Source organism: Callithrix jacchus, chromosome 15 (assembly GCF_049354715.1).
Source record: "Callithrix jacchus isolate 240 chromosome 15, calJac240_pri, whole genome shotgun sequence".
In the NCBI taxonomy this organism is placed as follows: domain Eukaryota; kingdom Metazoa; phylum Chordata; class Mammalia; order Primates; family Cebidae; genus Callithrix; species Callithrix jacchus.
Genome location: NC_133516.1, coordinates 75,209,694 through 75,231,245, shown reverse-complemented (window position 1 = coordinate 75,231,245; position 21,552 = coordinate 75,209,694). Strand labels below are relative to the sequence as shown.

Below are 21,552 nucleotides of genomic sequence, written 5' to 3'. Positions count from 1 at the left end.
TGTGACCCAGACTGGTCTCAAACTCCTGGACTCAAGTGATCTAACTGCCTTGACCTCCCAAAGTGCTGGGATTATGGGTGTGAGCCACCACACTCAGCCCAAATTTCTGTAACTTGAAAAAAAAAAATCTAACAGTATGTCTTGGCAATCTTTTCATCTTTCACCATCTTTCCTTCCTTTTCTTTTTCTTAATGCTGTGTTGTATTCCATATATTACATAGTGTAGATATGTTTTTATATAGTCAAGGCAAAAAACATCATGCAATTTGACCTTTGGATTTTCTACAATACTTTTTCTCAGAAAGCAATGACATATAAAAAGAAGATTCCTTTTACTTTCTTTCCCTTCTGGCTTCTAGAAAACTGCCACTAATTTCAGGAACAGCAATCTGAGTGAAGGATTGACCTTTGTTCTATAATTCTTGGTGCAACGGCAGATTAACAGGAGATAGAATTGAATAGTGGCTCTCAACTGTGTGGCCTTGGACTAATTAAAACATCTATGAATCTCAGACTCATCATTTGCAAAATGAAGAGAATAATATCTACCTTTTAAGGTCACAGGCAAGATTCTGTAAGAAAAGGAAATAAAAACAAGCAGAGTACCTGGCACATGGTAGGCACTTCAGTGCATGACAAATTATTTTAAGCTGCATGGAAAAGTTCTGCTCAACAGTGCAGAATACAAATCTGCTTCTATTATGTCGAATTTTCAGTTTATGTTCAAAAATTGTTATTTCCCTTTGGAATATCTTGTTAGTATGAATACTGCACCCTGTGGATTTATAGATGGGGAAACTGAGACAGAAAGATATGTTCAAGGTAAATCCATCAGGGCGATAGGATTAGCTTTTCTAAGAACCATTAAGCTTCTTTTCTAATGACTTATCATTAAACTAATAAACAGAATGTTTGAAATTGCTACCTGAAAACTAAGTATATTATCTGAAATCTTGCCTGCCCCTGCTAATTTTCCTCAATTGACTATTTAGAAACAAATAAAAGACATAAAATCTTTCAGGTAAAGAATATTTAATAAAATGAAACAAAATAAAAAAGGAAAAGAAGAATAAAACCAGTACCAACTGCTGTTGTCACCAGGATCCCAGCCAAAAGGTAATTAAATAGGTTTTGCTTCAACCTTAGAGCAGGGGTAAAAACAATCATCCTGAAGGATTAGGAGAATGGGAAGACTCTAGATCAATTTCCCAGGATTACATGGAAAAAGAGGAACACATAGGTTTTGTGACAATCCCAATGTTTTCTGGGCACCTTCATCAAGTCACTAAACATTATATATAGCAGATGGCCTCTTAAGGTGTCCCCATGATCTCTGCCTCCAGGTGGGTGTTCATACCCCTGTAGGGCCAGAATAGGACAGCATATTGATTTTCTTCTAGCCATATAGAACATGGCAAGATGATAGGATGTACATGATTATGTGTTATATTACATGAGATTGGGTTATTTACTCATATTTTGAGGCAACTCTCTCATTGCTGGATCAAAGAAGCAAGAGGCCATGTTAAAAGGCCCATGTAGCAAAGGGCTGAAGGCGGCTTCCTGGAGCTGAAGATGGCCTCCAGCCAACAATAAGAAGAAACTGAAGCTCTCAGTCCTACAACCACAAGCAGCTGAATGCTGCCAAAAGTCATGTAAGTTTGAAAACAGATCCTTCCCTAGTCAAACCACAGATGAGACCACAGCCGTGGCCAATGCCTTGATTGTAGCCTTGTGAGAACCTGAAGTAGTAGAAGACCTAGCTAAGCAATGTTTAACTCCTGACCCACAAAAATTGCACCACAATAAATATGTGTTAAGATTAAGTTTGTAGTAATATTGTTATAGATAATGAATACATCACATTTTCCTCCATTTCTCCATCTTCACCCAGGTGAGAAATCATATACAGCCTGGTCTCATCAGCAATGAGGGAATGAAAAATCTATGTTAGAATTGAGCCACATGGTCTATTTTATAATACCTGAATTGAAATGAGTCTCATAGCTTTATTCTAAAAACCAGTGCTATATTTTGTATATCTTTGTTGATTTCCTTTCCTTTTACAGTGAGAGAGAACAGTATATGTTTTAATATATGATGTTCCTTCATGAACAAATTATCTCCCTGGGAGATTTCCCTCACTTCCTAATTGATTTACTAGTCAGAAGGCCCTAACTTCACTAAGCCATTCCCTCAGTCCTTGACCTTATTAAAAGACCATTCCAATGAGATCATACCCTTCTTCCAAAACCTTCACTGCCTGGAGACTCAAAACCCAACTCGGTAGGAAGGCCCCACATCCAGGTTTGTTGAATGAATAAAGAAATGAATAAAGGTGTCTGGTAGAACACAATCAGACCACACTGAAGTTGTGACTGCACATGGCAAAGACTGCATCTCATTCATCTTAACTTCCCCAGTGCCCAGCATAGTGTTTGCTGTGTAGCAGCTGTCCCTAGACTTCCACTGTGATACTGAAACAAAAATGCAGCATCACTTGCTCTTTCACTGTTTTAAGGATCTCTGTGTCACCTTTCTGTCCCTGAGTCTGATAACCCACGACTTTCCAAGGTCAATAATCTGTTTGTTATAGAATAATGTTTAACATGTAATCTGTTTAACAGTTCTAAAATTCCTATTTGGGTCCTTAACAATTCCTTCTTCACTCCAGCCTAAGGGAGTTTTATACATATCTTCAATATTTTTTACTCTACTTCATGCCTCAAAGGAGCACAAGAACAAATACACAGTTGGCCAGAAATGTAGAAATTAGAAAATGGGGCTAGAGGAAATAGGTATTGAATTAGAACACCAGATCATGGTCTTACGGCTCAGGGAGAGGTGCAGATCCTGAAATCCTGAAAGTGGGCTCCAAGTGCAGCAACAATTAACAGGAATTAATCACTAGAGAAGGTGAAAATGACTAGAGAACTTCCAGGCTGGAGTGATTAAAAAAAAAGTTTTTTTTATAGATTTAGTGGGTACAAGTGCTGTTTTGTTGCAGGGATATATTGCATAGTGAAGTCTGGGCTTTTAAAAGGGGCACATTTGTAGAAATTGCTGGGAATTGGCTCAAGTATGTGTAAGCTGTTTGATTCACTTTGAATGGGCTCCTGTACACCCGAAATTATATAGCAGTATTTTAGAACAGGACTTGTGTGAACTAACTTCACAACCTTTTCCCCATATAATCACCCCTCATCAGATCCAGCCATTAATCAAATTTGTCTCTATTGATACCACGGTCTTGTGTCCTGTTCCCTTCCCTTCCTTTCCTTGTCAAAGCTCTAAAATGTTAAGAATCATTTGCAAGGATAGATTACTATTCAAAGTGCTCTCCTCCAAAGGCTGCATTTTAGCAAGGAAAACATCAATAATTGCATTGTAACAAGGAAAATATCAATAATTCTTACAGGATTTATTTACAAATTACTTTGGCACAAACAATCTTATATCATGCCCAGTGCTCAGCACTTAGTAGGCACTTAGTAGTATTTACTGAATGGATGAATTAAGAAACAGAGGCTCAGAGGGGTTAAGTCACCTGCCTAAGGTCACAGTGAATTAGAGGCAGAATGGGGGTGGCGGGGTTACGTTCCCTCCAAATCATAAACTACAGACAGAAAGATTCAGAAGATAAATTGTAACTCAGGGGTAATGTGGTCTTCCCAACTCCTCATAATTCACTCCATGAAAGCAGTTTCTTCTGTCTTGGAGCCAATTCAACCAAATTGAGGCATAATCCTAAGACTCAAATTTGCAAATTTATACCAAATTCAGCCTCATTTTATACCTTCAATTTGGTTTCCCAAGCACGTTATTGGCCAACTGTGCTGTACGTTTAGAAAGATGCTTTCAAGGTGGAAGCAGTAAGAGCAGCAAGCTGGAGGTGAGGAGGGAACGTTTTATCACCTCTTTCTTCAAAGATCCTCTTGTTTTCCTGGTATTGCTTGAAAATAGTTACCCCCTCCTCCCCGCCCGCCAACTTATAAAAGTTGAGAAGTCTTTAAGAGAATTTACTCTTGATTTTATTTATTTTATTTTATTTTTGAGATGGAGTCTTGCTCTTGTTCCCCAGGCTGGAGTGCAGTGGCGCAATCTCAGCTCACTGCAACCTCCGTCTCCTGGGTTCAAGTGATTCTCCTGCCTCAGCCTCCTGAGTAGCTGGGAATGCAGGCATCCACTACCACACCACATTAATTTTTGTATTTTTAGTAGAGACAGAGTTTCACCATGTTGGCCAAGCTGGTCTCGAACTCCTGACCTTAGGCAATCTGCCCACCTTGGCCTCCAAAAGTGCTGGGATTACAGGTGTGAGCCACTGTACCCGGCCTACTCTTGTAAGCAGTAGTCAGGTCCTGCTGACTCACTATAGAGTGCAGTGTTATGCACTGTAGGGGAAGGAAGACCCAGCTCCTGCCTCAAAAAGTCATCACACACAGATGGAGACATCACAACTACAGTCGGCACCATGGATTAGAGAAATGTGCACTGTGGAGCAAAGAAAGGCTTGGGCTGAGCAGGAAGTAGCTTAAAGCCAGAAATGTTAATGTGACATTTAAACTACCTTTGGGTTTTATTTATGGATTAAATGATAGGATGTCTGGAATTTGCTTTAAAAAAAAGTGTGTGGATGGGAGAATAGGTAAAAGAATGATGGTAAACTGTGATAACTGTTAGGGCTGGGTGAATGGTAAAAGGACTTCATTATACTCATCTTTCTAATATTGTGTATGCTTGAAAATATCTATAATAAACAAAAATAAAATGTTTGGGGAATCAATTCTAAGCTATGCCACATGCTAGCTCTGTAGCTTTGGGCAATGCACTTAACTCCTCAGACCCTCAGTCTCCCCAGCTGTACAATGGCTATAATACCCTCTCCCTCAGAGGGCTTTTTTGGACATGTACATGGTAATAAAATAATACAATATATTTTATTATGTAAATGGTAATAAAATGGTAATATACATGTAAATGGTAATAAAATAATAAAATGTATTTTATATTATGAGAGAGAGATCCAAGATGGCTGATCGCTAACAGCTCGGGATTGTAGGTCCCAGTGAAAGCACAGAGAACAAAAGAACGCCACACTTTCAGACGAATTTTTGTCGCTCACGGACCAGAAGATTCCCAGCAGAGGAGCCCCACGGGTCGTCAGTGCAACTCTTGTGGCTGGCGTGGTGGCTCTTGGTGCAGAGTAAACGGGACTGGGTCCCCTTCTGACCGACATTTGGAGCTCTGGGAAGGCAGAGTCGCCTATTACGGACTCAAGAAGGAAGCCAGGCCAGAGATTCCCAGGCAGAAGAGCACCATCAGTCTTAACTCCTGTTTTGGCTGGTGCAGTGGGTTGCTCAGATTCTGGCACTGGGAATCAATAAATTGGACGTCCACGGAGAAACCTAATTAGAAAGGTGGTAATTGCAAAGACGACAGATGGATAAATTTATAATGAAGGGAAGAAACCAACCTAAAAAGGCTGAGAATACCCAAAATCAGAATGCCTCTCCCTCTACAGGGGATTACAATTCCTCATCAGCAACGGAACAAGACCTGATGGAGAAGGACCGTGTTCCATTAACAGAAGTAGGCTTTGGAAGGTGGATAAGAAACTTATGGGAGTTAAAAGAACTTGTTCTAACCCAATGTAAAGAAACTAAGAACTTTGAAAAACGGTTTGATGAAATGCTAACAAGAATAGACAATATAGAGAGGAATAAAAATGAATTAACGGAGTTGAAAAATACAACACAAGAACTTCGCGAAATATGTACAAGTTTTAATAGCCGAATTGATCAAGCAGAAGAAAGGATATCAGAGGTTGAAGACCAACTTAATGAAATAAAATGAGAAGACAAGCATAGATAAAAAAGGATAAAAAGGAATGAGCAAAATCTTCAAGAAATATGGGACTATGAAAAGACCTAATCTACGTTTGATAGGTGTACCTGAATGTGACGAAGAGAATGAATCCAAGCTGGAAAATACTCTTCAGGGTATTATTCAGGAAAACTTTCCCAACCTAGCAAGGCAGCACAATATTCAACTCCAGGTAATACAGAGAACACCACAAAGATATTCCTCAAGAAGAACAACCCCAAGGCACATAATCGTTAGATTCACCAGGGTTGAAATGAAGGAGGAAATACTAAGGGCAGCCAGAGAGAAAGGTCAGGTTACCCACAAAGGGAAGCCTATCAGACTCACAGCAGATCTCTCAGCAAAAACCCTACAAGCCAGAAGAGAGTGGGGGCCAATATTCAACATCCTTAAAGATAAGAACTTTCAGCCCAGAATTTCATATCCAGACAAACTAAGCTTCACAATTGAAGGAAAAATAAATTTTTTTATGAACAAGCAAGTACTCAGAGATTTTATTACCACCAGGCCTGCTTTACAAGAGCTTCTGAAAGAAGCATTACATATAGAAAGGAACAACCAGTATTAGCCTTTCCAAAAATATACCAAAAAGTAAAGAGCATCAACATAATGAAGAATTTACATCAACGAATGGACAAAACAGCTAGCTAACATCAAATGGCAGTAATCCTAAATTTAAATTGACTAAATTCCTTAATCAAAAGATACAGCCAAAACCCAATGGTATGCTGCATCCATACCCATTTCACATGCAAGGATACAGAAAGACTCAAAACAAAGGGATGGAGGAAGATTTACCAACAAAATGGAGAGCAAAAACAAATAAATAAATAAAAAGCAGGAGTTGCAATTCTCGTCTCTGATAAAATAGATTTTAAAGCAACAGTTGGTAAAAGGATCAATGCAACAAGAAGAGCTAATGATCCTAAATATATATGCACCCAATACAGGAACACCCAGATACATAAGACCTATAAAGAGACTTAGACTTCCTAGACTTTCACACAATAATAGTGGGAGACTTCAACATCAATATTAGATAGATCAATGAGACATAAAATTAATAAGAATATTCAAGACTTGAACTCAGATCCGGAACAAGTAAACTTAATAAACATTTGTAGAACTCCCCACTTTAAATATACAAAATATACATTCTTATCAGTATCACATCACACCTACTCATAGGTTTAAATGAAATATAGATAAGCCACTATTAAGCACAATTATTGGCATAAGAGGTTTTCAATACTCATTTTTAGAATAAACATTCCTGTTTTCTCTCCCTCTTTTTCTTCCTCTCCTCTGTCTTCCTCTCCTTCATTCCTTTTTTCTTTCTCTCCTTCTTTCTAATAATAATAATAATAATAAAATATAAGCAAAGAGCCTGGTACGATTCCTGAAAAAATGTAGGAGCTCAACAAAAGGTAGTTTATTGTTGTTATTACTTAATAAAAGTTTTTTTGGGGGGAAGGGGAAGTAGAGAACACACTCTATCTAACATATACATCATTGAACAATGACCATGTAACTCTCCTACTAAGACTTTTTTTCTATTTTTTTTGAGATGGAGTTTTGCTCTTGTTGCCCAGGCTAGAGTGCAATGATGTGATCTAGGCTCACAGCAGTCTCTGCTTTCCTAGTTCAAGCAATTCTCCTGCCTCAGTTTCCTGAATAGGTGGGATTACAGGTGCCCACCACCACACCTAGATAATGTTTTGTATTTTTAGTAGAGAAGAGTTTTCACCATGTTGGCCAGGCTGGTGTTGAACTCCTAGCTTCAGGTGATCTACCCGCCACAGCCTCCCAAACTGCTGGGATTAGAGATGTGAACCACCGAGCCTGGCCCCACTAAGACATCTTAATATACTTGATGTACCAGTGGCTTTTTAAAGAGGCTGAACTGAACACTAATTATTATCAGCAGGTATCCAGCTCTTTATTTAGTAAAACCACTCAAAGGACTTTATTTTTATCTTAATTTCAATGAAAAGCCTCACTCCCTCCTGCTGATGAGAAAGCAGCCTTTTGTGAGGTCACGTCATTCTGTATGTTCCTGGAGATTGCAAAATAACACCTAAGTGCCCTGTACTTACAGAATCAGAAGGTCTCTTACCAGGAACTTACATAAATCTTCTCTCTTTTTTTTTGAGACGGAGTCTCACTCTGTCTTCCAGGCTGGAGTGCAATGGCACGATCTTGGCTCACTGCAACCTCCGCCTCCTGGGTTCAAGCAATTCTCCTGCCTCAGCCTCCCAAGTATTTGGGACTAAAGGCACACACCACCAAGCTTGGCTAATTTTTTTTTTTTGGTATTTTGAGATGGGGTTTCACTGTGTTGCCCAGGCTTGTCTTGAACTCCTGAGCTCAGGCAATCCACCCGCCTCGGCCTCCCAAAATGCTGGGATTACAGGTGTGAGCCACTGCACCCGGCCCATAATTCTCCAAGTGTGTATGAGAAGCTAAAACTCTGATTTATTTAAAATAAAAATGACATACGTTTGATGAGGTTTTTTCCAGGCTTTCATATAGCTTAGTGATAGTCTCTGGATTCATTTTAGCAATGTAAAGATACAGCCTTGATCCAGTTTCTTCAACTCTTCCAGTCTCCTATTTTTCATTAGCAAAAATGGGAACAGTGATAGTAGCAGCTTCCCAGGGTTGTGGAAAGGATCAAAGGAGAAAATACATACTAAGTCCACAGAGTAAAAGCTAAACGTTAGCTGCTTTTACTATTATCATGTACCCTGATTTCAACTAAAAAGCTCTCACTTTGATATCACACTTCTCTCCCACAATGCCCATGTCCTGTTGCCTTAAAGATGCTGTTACACCAACCCTAGTGGCACAGAATAGATGGTCCCTCCTCACCTCTGGGTGAAACAACAAGAAATTTAATTACCAGACAAGAAAACATATTTCGTTTTCTATTTCTAGACATCAATCTTAAAGTAGCACAAAGAGTGGAAAAGCGTCTCTGAAAACACATTTTCATCTAGGTTGGCTGCTTCTAGAATCGAGAGAACAATGTATTCTAAAAATACCCTGCCTGCATTCACCTTCCCTCGTTTCCCTGATCCGAGGGCCACTTTATACTCTGGCTGCGATATGACAGCTGAAAGGGCCTTTTGGAAAACAGGCCTTACCATATGGAGTCCTCGGGCCTTAGATCTTATCAATTTTTGTTCAGGATCCAAAACTAACTTGCTTTATGCATTTTCTGGGTTTTAAATAGTATCTGCCTCCTGCCCCTGACAATAACACATAGCCCGAGCCTTATCAACACTGTTTCTAAGCCCTATTTGTTTCTTAATTGATGCTTTCCCACACCATCCATCACATGTAGGTACAAGGCACTGTAGTTCTTGGAATTTTTAGAAATATCAGCAGTCCCCATCTGATGAAATAGTTACATACCAGAATTTCTTTATAAACGCGATTATTTGGGGCTGGGTGCAGTGGCTTACACCTGTTATTCCAGCACGTTGGGAGGCTGAGGTGGGGGGAATCTCTTGAGGTCAGGGGTTCAAGACCAGCCTGGCCAACATGGTGAAACCCCTTTTCTACTAAAAATACAAAAATTAGTCGGATGTGGTGGCACATGCCTATAATCCCAGCTACTCAGGAGGCTGAGGTAGGCAAATCACTTGAACCTGCGGGGCTGAGGTTACAGTGAGCCAAGACAGAACCACTGTGCTCCAGCCTGGGTGACAGAGTGAGACTCTGTCTCAAAAAACAAAAACAAAAACAAAACAAACCCTTGTTTATTTGGAACTGAAATGAGGTGAGGTTACTTTCCATGAGTAGGAAACGAAGCGATCTGGGTTCTGTTTAACTCGCGGTACAGTCAAAAAATAATTTAAAAAATTGAATTGCAATTAGCTGGGCATGGTGGCGCGTGCCTGTAATCCCAGCTACTCAGGAGGCTGAGGCAGGAGAATTGCCTGAACCCAGGGGGCGGAGGTTGCGGTGAGCCGAGATTGCGCCATTGCACTCCAGCCTGGGTAACAAGAGCGAAACTCCGTCTCAAAAAAAAAAAAAAAAAAAAAAAAATTGAATTGCCACGTGTATGTGTTTGACTATTTATATAGTACCTATAATGTACCTGTCTGGCATTATGTGAGACTCTTGGAGAGAGGCCCATTAAACACCCATTCCAGGCCTGCAAGGGGCTCACACTCTAGTTTCCATTTTTCTTATCAATCACTGTAGAGAGCTTAGCTACATGCCAGGAACCATGCTAAATACTTTAAAAATATTAACTAATCTGTAATTCCAGCACTTTGGGAGGCCGAGGTGGGTGGATCACGAGGTCAAGAGATCGAGACCATCCTGGTCAACATGGTGAAACCCCATCTCTACTAAAAAATACAAAAAATTAGCTGGGCACGGTGGCGCGTGCCTGTAATCCCAGCTGCCCTGGAGGCTGAGGCAGGAGAATTGCCTGAACCCAGTAGGCGGAGGTTGTGGTGAGCCGAGATTGCGCCATTGCACTCCAGCCTGGGTAACAAGAGCGAAACTCCGTCTCAAAAAAAAAAAAAAATTAATCTAATCCTATTCTCATAACAACATTATGAGGTAGGCACTGTTATTATCTCCAATATATGAATGAGGAAGCCGAGGTACAGATGAAGTCAGGTCACTTGGTGAAGGTTGTGTAGCTAGTAAGTGGTAGAGTGAAGACTGATTCCCAGGCGGTCATACTCCTCGCTTTATCTCTTCACTGGTTTACCACCTTGCCTTTTGGTGGAGAAATTCCCTCAAATTCTACCTGAGGGCCCTGGTTGTGTACTAAGGATGGGTACATGTGTCCCCCATATCCTCACTTCCTCTCTCCCCGCAGTGACACCCTTTGTTCTCCCTATCCCATTTATCCATCCGTCTCAGCTCTAGTTAAGGACAAAAGACGATCGAGTCCTCACTATCACCTTCCCACGTCCCTCTAGCACTGTGGATTCAGCCTGAACCCCACCTCTCTCCTGCCCTCCTTCAACACCCGAATCATCCTCACCTGAACTATCTCTATCACCTCCTAATGAATGGGTTCTTGTCTCTCCAGTCTTTCCTTCAATACTACTGTCTTAGTCTATTTTGTGTTGTTGTAACAGAATACCACTGGCTGGATGGTTTGTAAAGAAAAGAAATTTATTTATTACAGATCTGTAGGCTGAGAAGTTCAAAAGCATGCTGCTGGCATCTGGTAAGGGCCTCTGTGCTATGTCACCCCACAGCAGAGGATGAAAGGCAAGGGAGGCAAAGAGCAAGAGACAGAGAAGGCCAAAATCACTTTTACGACAACCCACTCTCAAGATAACAAACCCAATCCTGCAACAACATTAATCCACTCACGATGAAGGCAGAGCTCTCATGGTCTAATCACCTCTTAATGGTCCCGTCTCTTAATACTGTCACAATGGCAGTCAAATTAAAACTTCAACATGAGTTTTGGAGGAGATGTTCAAACCATGGCAACTATCTTTTTTTTTTTTTTGAGACAGAGTCTCACTCTGTTATCCAAGCTGGAGTATACTGGTGCGATCTTAGCTCACTGCAGCCTCTGCCTCCTGAGTTCAAGCAATTCACCTACCTCAGCCTCTCGAGTAGCTGAGACTACAGGTGCATACCACCATGCCCAGCTAATTTATGTAGAGAAGGGGTTTCGCCCAGGCTAGTCTTGAACTCCTGGGCTCAAGTGATCCAACCACTTCAGCCTCTCAAAGTGCTAGGATTACAGGCATGAGCTACCATGCCTGGCCCTCCTTGCTTTAAAAACACTTTTTAAAAATTTGTAAGTAATATATAATCTTTGCAGAAAAATTAGAAGATACAGACAAAGGAAAAAGAACAAAAAATTAGGTTACTCAGGGCTTTCACAATGTTGCCCAGGCTGGTCTTGAACTCCCAAGCTCAAGTGATCTGCCCACCTCAGCCTCCTAAAGGGCTGTGATTACAGGTGTGAGCTACCATGCCTGGCCTTATGAAATTTACTTTTAACAAAGATTCACTATTAATGTTATGCTAATTGGGTCATATCATGTCTGGGTAAGAAAATGTCAGTGGTTACAGGTGGCATCCAGCCTTGTGGATTTGGCCCTTGGGGGCCTCTGTTACCTGACCCTCACCCTGGAAGGGGCAGTCACCCCTGAGGACCTGTGAGTCTCCTTTATACATGACTCATTGTGCTTCCACCCTAGTATTTCCCAAACCGGAAACTTCCCTTGGGCAAGGAAGGCCTACCAGACAGCAGAGCTATGGGGCATTCTGGCAAACATTCCCTAGGGTAGAAACTTCCTCCTGAGCACCCTCTGTGATGAGGTCTCCAGGGCCCCATGGTACCCTGTACATTCTAATGTGTTTTCATTTTCCTTTGTTTTTTTTTTTTTTTAATTTCTTAGGTGATTTCATCTCATAGGAGGCAGCATCTGATTAAGTGTTCTTTCCTGGTTCTTCCTCTTGTAGTTTCTTTGGGTTCATCAGAGTCTAGAGATGTCAGAGAACAGACCACACTGACCCTTTTGCAGTACCAGTCCCCAAAAGGTACAGCCTGACACACACACACACACACACACACACACACACACACATGAAGACCAAAACTGCTATGTTTTCAAATTCTCAAATGCATCAGCAAAAAGCTAAAGGGCTGAGACCCTCTCTCCTTACCTTTACAGACGAAAACCATAGCTAGTTGTCTTTTGTTTCATGGGATTAATGAAACAAAACCTACTGAATTGTCACAAGTTGATTCACATGCTGTAAAAAAAACCCACTTGTATAATATGCCATTCTTAATGGTCAACTTGGAGAAGAAAATGTGAAATATGCAGCTGATAATCTTTCCAGCTTCCGGCTGGGCTGGCTGACTCATCAAACCCTGATCTGACAAGTCCACTTGATCCTCTCAATCATTCCCTTGACTCACTGGAATTATTACTTTCAAAAGAGGAACCTTGGCTGCTCAGTGGATGTATAGATCATGCATTGCATTTTAAAAACAGTGAAAGCAAGGGCTAAGAATAGCCAGAAAGTGCTTCAGTCGAGAATCTCTAGTTGAAGTACAGGGGCTTTTGTGTTCACGAAAATAAGACCTCCCAAGAACAGCAGATTTTTAAACTTTGAATTTGATCCAAAGATGGAAATCTGTACATATAATGAACTGCTTTTCTCATTTCTTTCAATTCAGCACTCTCCTGCAGCACCTGAGCATGGGGGACAGAAGTAACAGAACAGAGGATATGCATTGTTAAAGGAAATTTGGGGTGGTGACAAGCCAAAAGTCTACCAGCCAAAAGGACTGGAGATTGTGTAGAAGGAAGCTCCCATCTTCCATACTCAAAAATATAACCGAGCTACTTTGCTGTTCAACACTTCTTGCTCAATTTTTATTTATTTATTATTATTTTTTGAGACAGAGTTTAGCTCTTGTCCCCCAGTCTATAGTGCAATGGCATCATCTTGGCTCAATGTAAACTCTGTCTCCTGAGTTCAAGTGATTCACCTGCCTCAGCCTCCCAAGTAGCTGGGATTACAGGTACGTGACACCATTACCTGGCTAATTTTTGTATTTTTAGTAGAGACAGGTTTCACCATGTTGGCCAGGCTGGTCTCAGACTCCTGATCTCAAGTGATCCTCCTGCCTAGGCCTCCCAAAGTGCTAGGATTACAGGCGTGAGCCACCATGCCTGGTTCAATTTTTATTGTAGACTGTGTTGTTCAATGTTAAGAACCAAAATTAATGAATGCTTTAAAACTTACACGACCTCTTCCACATACCACGGATACTCATTCATTCCTTTCCTTTGCTGAGTATTTGTGAAGCACATACTACATGCCAAGAATTGTGCCAGGCTTTGCAGGCACTTACACAGCAAGTTAGAACATGGGTTCCTACGGAAGCCTTCGGAAGAGGCACCTCTGTTTGAGGGTTGGGGAGGGCTCTCAGTGGAAGTTATACAGAAAGACGATTAGACACAAGAAGGGTGAGAAGAAAGGAAGGAAAAGAAAGATTCTAGGCAGAAGACCAGCAGGTAGAAAGGACTACACCAAAGAAGTCCAGATTTGTGTCACTGGCATAGGGAGAAGGAGCAGTGCCATGGAGAAAGACACAGAGACATGCAGGGGCTGGGTCTCGAGGCACGTTAAGGAGGAGGCTTTATCCTTGGCTTTCTCTGGAAGAAACAGAAGCAGCAAAGGATGTAAAGTGGTGTGGAGCAGGAACCCAACTTGTGTTGTAGGAAGATCCCTTGGGTTTAGTATGGGGAATAGATTTGAGAGACAGAAAGGGGGCAGGCAGATCTCTAAGTTGGCAGCAGGAACGCAGGCCAAAGACTAAGCAGCCTCTGCAAGGGAGAGTCACTGGGCTGGAGAAAACTGGAGGACTCGAGATATTTAGAAAGCAGGCAAGTTGAGATTTGGTAGGCAACAAGAGAAAGGAAAAAGGCCACGATGCCACCCCAGCTTCTGGCTTTGGCAACAGATAGGTACTATTCAGGGGGATGCAAATACCTGGAGGGGTGGTGGGGCTGGGGGCAGGCAGGGCAGGTGTGAAGTCTAGGGGAGAACTTCAAAATCAGCTGTCCCAGAGGCATCTGTCAGGACCCTGAGGGACACCCCCAATTAAGAGATGGACACAAGAAGGGGAACCTGCAAAGGAATCCAAGGTAGAGTGGCCAGAAATGTGAGCAGTAAATGGGAGCATACATCACAGAGAAACAGTTAACCTTATGTAGCACATGGCAGAGGTCAGAGTGGAAAAGTCACTAGATATGGTCATGGCAAGACCTGGTAGCCAAGGCAGTTGAGTCACTTATTCAACACAATCATATGGAGTACAATAACAAGGTCAGAGGAGGGGAAAAGGAGGAATCCAGGCTGAGGTGGGTGGAGAGAGATGAGGGGCAGGAGGGAGGGCTGCCTGCAATCACCAAAGGGTTTTCATTGAGATGGGAAAGACTGAAGGTTGTCTAGCACTATTTGTCGTTGTTCTCATTTCTACCTGGAGGTCTTTTCTCAAGACCACATATCTAAAAAGTGGAGGAACAGGAATTCAAATACCCATTTGCTAATTCTTTTCAAAACATTTCATTTGGGCAGCAATAAATAGAAGATCTTTACTGATGCAAAAACAAGTACTCTGGGTTGGGCCCAGTGGCTCCTGCCTGTAATCCTAGCACTTTGGAAGGCCCAGGCAGCCTGATCACTTAAGGTCAGGAGTTCAAGACCAACCTGGTCAACATGGTGAAACCCCTCTCTACTAAAAATTATTTGGGCATGGTGGCACATACCTGTAATCCAAGCTACTTGGAAGGCTGAGGCAGGAGAACTGCATGAACCCAGGAGGTGGAGGTTGCAGTGAGCCGAGATCATGCCACTGCACTCCAGCCTGGGTGACAGAGCTAGACTCTGTCTCAAAAAAAAAAAAAAAGTGCTCTAGTACTTGAGCTGCTTGTCTTCCCCTCCCATAAATGACTGCCACATACAACTACGACATGAAAGTGGAAGGAAAAACTGTCATGCTGAGCCACAGCTCTCCCAAATTTGTGACATAGATGTACAGATGATGACAACATGGTTACCATCAGAAAAGGCATTCCAAGTACTTACCCTTAACCCTAAAATGAAAGGAAATTTAACTTCTAAAACAATACCCCAGAAAAGACAAGTGCCATTTTTCAATTCCACTACTTGGCTTTCAAAAGGTTTCTTTTCTTTTCTTGGTTGTGACATTTCACTCAGTTTTATTCTCAAATGGGCAGAGAGCCTGCAGATCAGCAGGGGTCCCTGCCCCAGAGGAGGAAGATGTGAAGCGGGGGCAGCTGGCCAGTGGTGGATGAGCTGTCTAGTAAGGGTCTGGACAATCTTAGTTCATAGCCACTCAATCCTGGCGGGTATCACCATCGGAAGATACCAAGCCACATAAAATACACGTAACTCAGGGATGAAAAGGAAGCGGCGGGATAGTAAGAGGAAGAGGATAAAGAGAAAGAAAAATAAGAAAATGATCTACGTCTACTATCTGTCTGGAAGGACAGTGACTCAACATTTTCAGAAATCCGAGGCTCTTTCTCTAGCCTTTTACTCCAGAGCCTTCAAGGGCTGACACAGGATGCAAGGATTCTTATGTCATCAAGTCTAATACTGCAATTTTAACTTGTCTATTTATTGCTGCCCATGGAACTGACCTGTCTTTCATTGATGTTTTATTATACCGGTAATTCACAAATACACATCTCCTTTACAGATATGGCTTGATTCTCCTTGGGTCCCCCTCCTTCCCCACTACCCATCATGTCCCAACCCCCATCCCTGACCTCTGCCTCTGGGGCCCTCCTTTCTCTGCTGCAGAGATACAGGTAGCTCTTTTTTTTTTTTTTTTTCACACCCTTCTATAGCCCTTCATCTGCTTATACTTCTTGTTTTATAATTTTCCAAAAGTGAGCCAAATTCTATTCCATCTTAAGAGGATTAAAAAAAAAATACTTCATAGCATCCAGCAAGATAGTGGCTGACACTTCTGCTGTAATAAAACTGGAATTAAAAAAAAATATCTAGAGGCTTTCCACAGCTCGGTTAGAGGCTTTGCTCTGCCTCCCAAGATCAATCGACTTGCTCTTCATAATCTAAGTAAGGTCTGAGCAATGTTATTTCTTTGAAAATTTATATTAGAGCTTTTCTAAATCTCTGGCACACACTCTCTATTTAAAACTAACTATGGAGACCGAAGTCTGTTATATAAGCAGCCGAGTCTGTAGCCATGGGCCGTATTTCTTCAGCTGCCAGATCACATGACTGATAACAAGGCCAAGATAAAGACAATAATTTTTTAAAACATTTTTTCTAAAAGAAAAAAGCCCCAAATATTTGAAAAAAAAAAAAAAAAAAAAAAAGATTAGGATCATTCTCCTCAGAAGCTATTCTAAGTGGTTATTCCTCAAAATTAAAACAAAAATAAATTTTATTTTAAAACAAGCTACACCTATGGTGGCCACTGTGGGCTGCCTTCCTAACATCGATTTCTCTTTCTTCCTCTTTAAGGAATCCCTGTTTTCCACAACTATTCACCCCGTTCATCCCCAAGGCAGAGTCTGAGTCAATCTTCATGGTGTTCCTCCTGGGGCTATTATTAGCCCAGGGAGGAGCATGTGACCTAATGCACCCAATCACACTAAAGAGAAGAACTTATTTTCTGGAAAAGGGAAATATATCACCCCAGTGGCTACTGGCAGCCATCTTGCAACCATGAGGGAAACCAGCCTGAAGAGCATAATTTAGGGCAATGGAAAGCACTTGAGTGTTTGGCAATAGTTTAGTAACTGAGTCAGTCAATCAGGGATCAACCTACCTCTGTACTTTTTATTCTGTGACATGCAAAGCATTTCTATCTAAGGCTCTGTGAGTCAGAATTCCTGTTGCTTTCTCCAAATGGCTATAACACCAAAGAAAGGTGGCGGGGGAGGGGGATCTGGTGCCATTTCCCTTTTCTTTTAAAAAAGTTTCTTTGTTTTTTAGGAAGGAGCCTCTTACTATGTTGCCCTGGCTGGAGTGCAGTGGTTATTCCCAGGCACAGTCGTAGCATACTACAGCCTCAAACTCCTGGGTTCAAGCTTTGCCCAGCTATGCTTTAGCCCGTGTGTAGCTGGGACTATAGGTGCAAGCCACAGTGTCCAGCTCTCGCACAATTTTTCTGACCTACAAACTACATTTTAAAAGGTTTTTTGGTTTAGTGGCTCATGTCTGTAATCCCAGTACTTTGGGAGGCTGAGGTGGCAGATTGCTTGAGCCCAGGAGTTTGAGATGAGCCTAGGCAACACAGTGAAACCCCATCGCTACAAAAAATGCAAAAATTAGCCAGGCATGGTGTTACATGTCTGTAGTCCCAGCTACTCAGGAGGCTGAAGTGGGAGGATCACTGGAACCCGGAGGTCGAGGCTGTAGTGAACCATGTTTGTACCACTGTACTCCAGCCTTGGTGACAGAGCAAGACCCTGTCTAAAACAAACAAACAAACAAATAAAACAAAAAAAGGTTTCTTCTTTCCTTCATTGTTACGGTTGCACTATCCATTCACTGTATCTACATGCATATTTATAGCTGAGTACATTTTTCTAGGTTTTGTAGGAACTTTAATGTGTTTAAGTCTAGTGATTAAGTATATGTTATTAACTGGCTGCCATAGAAACTTCAAGAGAAGCAAACTCAGCTCTGAGGATACTGAGCCCCTGCCGGTGCCTGTCAAGATGCTAGAGATTACCACAATGGACAATGGTAGTCCCTGTTTGTGCTTGTGGGTTTACCTTCTGGTGAGGGGAGGAAGACAGTCAATAACAACAACAGATGGTTTAGATAGTAACAACTGCCCAGAAAACACTTGCGGGGAAAGCATCGCCTGCTTTAAATTCAGTTACCAGGAATGGCCTTTGCAAGGAGGTGACATTGAAAGCTGAGATCAGAACAAGCTGGAGCCATATCTGAGGGAAGAAGAAAGAAAAGAAAATAAACCTCGCATGTTTCAGTAGCACCCACAAATTTTGGTTTATTAGAAGGTACCAAGAGATAGAGAGGGTGGAGGGAAATGAGGTTGGCAGGTGGGCAGGAGCCTAGGCATTTGGGCTCTATAGGCCAAGGAGAGTGGATCTACATTTTATTCTAAGTCAGGGATTCTTACTTGTTTCTGTGTCATGTACTTCCTAGGCAGCCTGCTGAACCTTATGGACCTCTGCTTGCAAAATGTTTTTAAATGCTGAAGACCAAAAAAAAAAAAAAAAGTAGGATTATGAAAGACCAAGGGTGGGGCTGTGGGGGCAGGAAGATACAGGAGTGGTTTATCCTGCCAGAGAGGCATATTTCATGGACATTGTTTAGAGTTACTAGCTTATAGTGATCATAGAATAATAGACTTTAAGTCGACTTTATTATTGTTTTTAAATAATAAAATCACACCACCTTGTTGCCTAAATCCAGGGCAAACTGTGCCCATCATCCTTCTTGCCACCCCCTTGGTACACTTTTTTTTTTTGAGACAGGGTCTCACTCTGTCACCCAGGCTGGAGTCCAGTGGTGCGATCTTGACTCAGTGCAACCTCTGCCTCCTAGGTTCAAGCAATTCTCCCATCTCAGCCTCCCAAGTAGCTGGGACTACAGGCACAAACCTGTAATGCTGGGCTAATTTTTGTATTTTTAGTAGAGACAGGGTGTTGCCATGTTGGCCAGGCTGGTCTTGAACTCCTGACCTCAAGGGATCTGCCCACCTCGGTCTCCCAAAGTGCTGTGATTACAGGCATGAGCTACCGTGCCTGGCCCCCTTGGTACACTTCTGATTAATTTTTCTTTACATTGAGCTGGGTGCGATGGCTCACACTGTTGCAATCCCAGCATTTTGGGAAGCTAAGGTAGGTGGATTGCCTAAGCTCAAGAGTTCCAGACGAACCTGAGTAACACAGCAAAACCCTGTCTCTATTAAATATACAAAAATTAGTCAGTCTCATAACCTAGTCTCAAGATAGATAGATAATTAAAATAAATAAATAATTTAAAATGAAATACAGTTTGCAACATAAAAAACTAATTTATCAAATGACTTCTCTGTTCATATTTATTTTTTATTTTTTTTTAGAGACAGAGTGATACTCTGTCTCCCAGGATGGAATGTAGTGGTACAATCATGACTCACTGAAGCCACAAATTCCTGGGCTCACGTGATCCTCCTGCCTTAGCCTCCTGAGTAGCTGAGACTACAGGCATGCACAACCATACCCAGCTGATTTTATAATTTTTTGGAGAGATGGGGTCTTACTATGTTGCCCAGTCTGGTCTCCAGCTCTTGGCCTCAAGCAATCCTCCCACTTAGCCTCCCAAAGTATGAGCCACTGTATCTGGCTTGTTTATACTTTAAATAACAAGACACATTGGCAGATCTAATAACTACTGTTATTTTGAGTAATCATGAGCATACACAATATTTTGAGATACATGCAACCAGTATAATGTGAAAAGAAAATCACATACTGGTTGGATTCTTTTGGTGACAAATTCACACATAACTGCTGACATTGCTGTGGTTTGTTGTCCTCATTTATAGAAAGGAAATGTAAATTTCATTTGGAGGTTAGTGAAAATACAGATGTACTTTTTTTTCCAATCCAAATTTACAGACCCCATGGAAGCCCCTGGAAGTCACTGGAGAGTTTCACTAAGGAGTATAATGGACGTATAATAAAACATCTGATTTATGTTTCTAAAAAGATCTGCTTAATGGATGGCAGGGGATGAGGTGATTAAAACGTGCCAACTTCATTTCCTGCTCCGAAGCTGGCAATGTCCTCCTGGAAGGAAGAGCAACACCAGGGCTTCTCTTGAATCATGCCTATTAAAGAACAGACTACTTTATGAGTAGTCTCTGGGCCCACAATGAAAAGGCAATGTGGCAGAAATAAAGCATCTCCAGCCCCCTGCTGCAGGGAAAGGAGAGGAAATTCATGGCCAGGAGAGGCCCCTGTGCAAATCTGCAAAGGCTTGGAGAAAAGAAACCATGTCAGCCTCAGTTTCCTCTAAGACAAGTGTGATGATAGGCACCTCTCAGGCTTGTTATGCAGGTAGAGGGGCTGCTGCAGTATGACACACCGGGCACCAGTGAGTGGTGGTCAGTGACAGGGTGGTACTTTCCCATTTTGTGCCTTCTGCCTAGGACTTTGGCCATCGGCTTCAGAGTGGGGTGGGACATGCAGGAGTCTTAGGGATCATCTCACTTTGAAGAAGTCAAGGGATAGCCTGAGATTGTCTAAAAGCCTGGGGCTGGAAGGAACTGGAACTCAATGTACCATCTAGGTTTGGTAGAAAACCAACACAAGCTCCTGAAATGCTCAAAATTTAAAACCTAGATTGCCCAGGTGAAAGCAAGCAACGAAAACAGTCTTCCTAGCAGGTAAAGCAAGGAAACTTGAGCCTAGCGGAGGTTTGGGGCAGTGGCTAAAGCAGAGGCTTCAAAGTTCCCTGAGCCTGGGATTTTCTCTCTTGATACATTTTCAGAAGGGGCTGTGGATCTCCCACTTCTTTTTTTTTTTTGAGTCTCACTCTGTCCCCAGGCGGAAGTGCAGTGGCGCAATCTGGGCTCACGGCAACCTCTTCCTCCTGGGTTCAAGTGATTCTCCTGCCTCAGCCTTCTGAGTAGCTGGAACTACAAGCTTGCACCACCACGCCCAGCTAATTTTTGTATGTTTAGTAGAGACAGGGTTTCACCATGTTAGCCAGGATGGTCTCGATCTCTTGACCTCGTGATCTGCCTGCCTCGGCCTCCCAAAGTGCTGGGATTACAGGCACTTTGTCCAGCTGGATCTCCTACTTCTTAAATGGAGTCTAAGTATAAAACGTACAAGGGTCTGGGGGCTGAGGGCTGGGATTGGAAAGGTCTGGATCTGCTGAGCCCTCAGGAGGCTGCTCAGACCCTTTCAGGGAGCAGAGCAGTCTCCCACTGCCAAATTCCAAAGTTCCTGCAGGAAGCACTCCCTCTCCCCACAAAGCTGTAGACTCTTCCTCCTTTCTCTCTTTAAAAGTGACTGAAACCTTCTAATCTGTTGTTGTCTTTTTAAACTCTCTCTCTTCCAAATGTTTTCAATCTAATAAGCAGCAGCTCTATTTCCATTGGTCTATACCTGTAATAGTTCCCAAATG

At 42.1% G+C, this 21,552-nt stretch overlaps 1 protein-coding gene across 19 annotated transcripts in view; it reads right to left on the bottom strand.

The window, feature by feature from the left end:
* ARHGEF3 (Rho guanine nucleotide exchange factor 3) overlaps window positions 1-21,552 on the bottom strand; it is a 348,474-nt gene that overhangs the window by 121,446 nt on the left and 205,476 nt on the right. For 9 of the 19 annotated variants that reach the window (XM_078351854.1, XM_078351856.1, XM_035273873.3 and 6 more), the window contains 2 exons: window positions 18,551-18,625; window positions 18,291-18,353 (listed from right to left, as the gene is read on the bottom strand). The exons of 7 other annotated variants lie outside the window; for them this stretch is intronic. In XM_078351854.1, coding sequence (XP_078207980.1) covers window positions 18,291-18,353; window positions 18,551-18,625 — 138 coding nt within the window. The remainder of the gene's footprint in view (window positions 1-18,290; window positions 18,354-18,550; window positions 18,626-21,552) is intronic. 3 more of the 19 variants (XM_078351855.1, XM_035273875.3, XM_078351858.1) reach the window with 1 other exon arrangement.